Genomic DNA, 3622 nt, shown 5'->3' with positions numbered 1-3622 from the left:
AGCCCTGGCACAGCTGCCCAGGGCAGGGAGGGAGTCACACTCCTGGGGGCATTGAAAAGCCACATGGATGTGGCACTTGGGGACAGGGGTTAGTGATGACCTTGGCAGTGCTGGGGGATGGTGTCTGAGGGCTTTTCCAGCCTCACTGATTCTGGGATTCTGTGACATTCCAGCTCTTCCTCTCCTGTAGCACTTTGGCCTCTGTCTGCTGATGGTCCGGGGTGGGTGTAAGTGGGGAGCAATGGCCAGAGGAGGGGTGCCAGGCTGGGAGGAGGGTGCAGAGCTGGCCCCTGTTGTGCCCACATTAGTTTGCCATCAAGGACACCCCCGGGAGGGACAAGGGACTCTTTGTTCTGCCTGCTGAGAGTGATAGTGGGGAGATAAAACCAAGCCTGGAGGCACCAAACAGCAGCCTGGAGACAAAAGCCTGCCATGACTCAGAGAGGGGGGTGGGAGGGCAGGCAGTGCTCTCAGTTCCCAAGGGCTGCAAGTGTCTCTTGTGGAAACTGCCGTGCCAAAAATCAGGGCTGGGCCTTCTGGGAGAAGATTCACTTAAAGCCAATTTCAGACTCATTTTGAGGCTTTTGCTGAAGGTGCCATAGGGTGTGTCAAAATGACCTGGTGTTAGTGTTCCAGGGGAGGCTGGATGGGGCTTGGAGCACCCTGGGATAGTGGAAAGTCCCTGCCCATGGCAGGGTGGGACTGGAGGAGATTTAAGGTCCCTTCCTGCTCAAACCATTGGATGATTTTGGAGTGTGATCTTTAGGCTTAATCTTTTATCAGTCTGAGGAAGGGGGCTGGTCATGGTTCTTCATTTTGGGTATTTTTATGGCTGCAGCCCAGAGCAAAAACAGGGAAGGGGAATGGGATAACAGGGAGGGGAATGGAGATAACAGGGAGGGGAATGGAGATAACAAGGAGGGGAATGGGATAACAGGGAGGGGAATGACCCATCCTCCCTGCTGAAACCTCAGGACCATTCTGTTATCAGTGCAGGGTCTTCTGCTGATTAAATCACCCTGCTCCATATTCAGGCTCTTTGTGACTGTGATGAAAACACCAAATTCCTCCCTGTTTTTGGTTTGATCACCTTTGATGGTGTACTTTGTTATCAGCCCCTGGCAGCCATTGTTTTATTGCTCTTTCTGCTGCTTTCAGTCAATCCTCACTCCTGGCATTTGTGCTCCAAGTACCCCGGAGTTGTTCTTGTGGTGGCAAGAAATCTGGGAGAGATCCCCCTCAATCCCCCTCAGATCCTGTTCCCTGAATGCTGGATGAGCCCCTGGGGCACACATGGTTCAGTTCTGTGGTCAGGAGAGTGTTAATCTGCACAAACCCTCTTGGTTTCACAGGGACATGACCTTGCCTTCCACAATCTGAACTTTGCCACGGTGCTGCCACGTTCTGCACTGCAATAACAAGCACAGGCTCGGAACAAGATAATCTTGTAATATTTTGGGAGATATCTTTTAGCCTGGCTTCGTTTTTCCTTCTGGAGTCCTGTCCAAGGGCAGCAGGAATACAATGCCCATCCTGTGTTCCTGCTCCATGCCCCTGGGACGAAGGGCAGGAACCAGTGCAGAGGGGCCCAGCCCAAAGCTCTGAGCTTGTTCTGCAGTGACTGTGGGGAAAACTTGGAGGGTGGGAGAGGAAACCCAGCTCTGTTCAGATCAACCTCAGGGCACCCAAGTGTTTCCCAGGTGCAGCTCAGGCTCCACGAGCCCAGGTGTCACTGGTTGGCACCAGCAGCTGACCGAGAGTGCTGTGGAGGAGAGGACAGCCTTGCCAGGCTGGGAGAGGGAGGGTGTTCCCAGTGCACTCACTGGTTTGGTCACCAGTTCCTGGGCCTGCTGGACTCCTCCAGCCACACAGACAGCGTGGGATAAACCTCCCAAGGTTTGGGAAGCAGCAGGACACCAGCCCTGCCTCTACAGGAGGCTCCATCGTTGTCCAGGACATCTTGCCAGTGGGAAGCCATTCCCTGTGTCCTGTCCCTCCATCCCTTGTCCCCAGTCCCTCTCCAGCTCTCCTGGAGCCCCTTTAGGCCCTGCAAAGGGCTCTGAGGCCTCCTCAGAGCCTTCTCTTCTCCAGGTGAGCCCCCCCAGCTCTCCCAGCCTGGCTCCAGAGCAGAGGGGCTCCAGTCTGGGAGCATCTCCGTGGTCTCTCTGGATGCCCCGTCCCTTCCCTCCAGTGCAGGTCACATGTTCCCTCCCAGCAGTGCCATAGAAGGGCTGGGTCAGCCACGTTTGGTGCTGACACGGACTCGGGACTGCAGCAAAATTTAGGCTGTTAGTCTTGAAAAGTAGAAAAATATGTGAAAGCCAGCCAGAAGAGCCCATTCCATAATCAGGAAGGAGGGAACTGTTCTAATTGATGTGTTTTATAAACACACAACTCTTCCTCCCAGAGCGTCCCAGCTGGACCTGGTGCCAACACTAACAAGCTCTGAGTGAGAAATGGAGCTGGGGAGGCTCTTCCCCTGCGGGCAGGAGCCAGACCCTGCTGGGAGAGCTGCCCCGGGAGCGCCGGGAATGCCGGAGGGGCTGGTGTGGAGGGGAACGGCCTCGCCCTGCCCTGTGCTGGCAGGGTGTTTGTAGGGCTGTGGTGGCTGCACAGGGCCTGCTGTGGGTGCCAGCAGTGCCAGGTTCCCCTGTGGGTGCTGGCAGTGCCAGTCCCTCTGTGAGTGCCAGCTCCCAGCCCCAGGGTGGAGGGTTTGCTGGCCCAGCCCCAGGGTGGTGGGTTTGCTGTGCCAGCCCCAGGGTGGTGGGTTTGCTCTCCTACCCCCAGGGTGGTGGGTTTGCTCTCCCAGCCCCAGGGTGGTGGGTTTGCTGGCCCAGCCCCAGGATGGTGGGTTTGCTGGCCCAGCCCCAGGGTGGAGGGTTTGCTCTCCCAGCCCCAGGATGGTGGGTTTGCTCTCCCAGCCCCAGGATGGTGGGTTTGCTGTGCCAGCCCCAGGGTGGTGGGTTTGCTCTCTCAACCCCAGGGTGGTGGGTTTGCTCTCCCAGCCCCAGGGTGGTGGGTTTGCTCTCCCAGCCCCAGGGTGGAGGGTTTGCTCTCCCAGCCCCAGGGTGGTGGGTTTGCTGACCCAGCCCCAGGGTGGAGGGTTTGCTGTGCCAGGCCTGGTGCCTGGTTGGTGCCCCAGCCCTGAGTGCCGTGTCCCCCCAGAGTTCTGCCGCATCGACCAGCCGCTGTGCCACGACGAGGACGAGCAGCTGAGCTTCGAGGCCGTGCGAAATATCCACAAGCAGATGGACGACGACGCCAACGGCAACGTGGACGTGGAGGAGAGCGACGAGGTGAGTGCCCAGTGCCCAGTGCTGGGCTGTGTGGGGCCGTGGGCAGGGGCTGCTCCCCACGGGGACAGGGCTGGGCCGTGCCTGCAGCAGGGCTGGGCCGGCTCGGGGGGTTGGAGCCTCTCTCCTTGCTGCCCAGGAATCCCTGCCAGCCCCAGCTGATCCAGGTTGGAGCCTCTCTCCTCGCTGCCCAGGAATCCCTGCCAGCCCCAGCTGATCCAGGTTGGAGCCTCTCTCCTTGCTGCCCAGGAATCCCTGCCAGCCCCAGCTGATCCAGGTTGGAGCCTCTCTCCTTGCTGCCCAGGAATCCCTGCCAGCCCCAGCTGATC

The 3622-nt window shown here is 58.7% G+C and overlaps 1 protein-coding gene across 3 annotated transcripts in view; it reads left to right on the top strand.

Annotated features, from left to right (window-relative positions):
- Positions 1–3622, top strand: part of STIM1 (stromal interaction molecule 1) — a 70745-nt gene that overhangs the window by 23216 nt on the left and 43907 nt on the right. For all 3 annotated transcript variants that reach the window (XM_017838891.1, XM_017838892.1, XM_017838893.1), the window contains exon 2: positions 3166–3296. In XM_017838891.1, the coding sequence (XP_017694380.1) occupies positions 3166–3296 (131 nt within the window). The remainder of the gene's footprint in view (positions 1–3165; positions 3297–3622) is intronic.

The sequence above is a fragment of the Lepidothrix coronata genome, unplaced genomic scaffold, assembly GCF_001604755.1.
Source record: "Lepidothrix coronata isolate B3197 unplaced genomic scaffold, Lepidothrix_coronata-1.0 Scaffold367, whole genome shotgun sequence".
Classification (NCBI taxonomy): domain Eukaryota; kingdom Metazoa; phylum Chordata; class Aves; order Passeriformes; family Pipridae; genus Lepidothrix; species Lepidothrix coronata.
The sequence above is the reverse complement of the archived record's forward strand: the minus strand, read 5'-3'. Positions and strand labels throughout refer to the sequence as shown.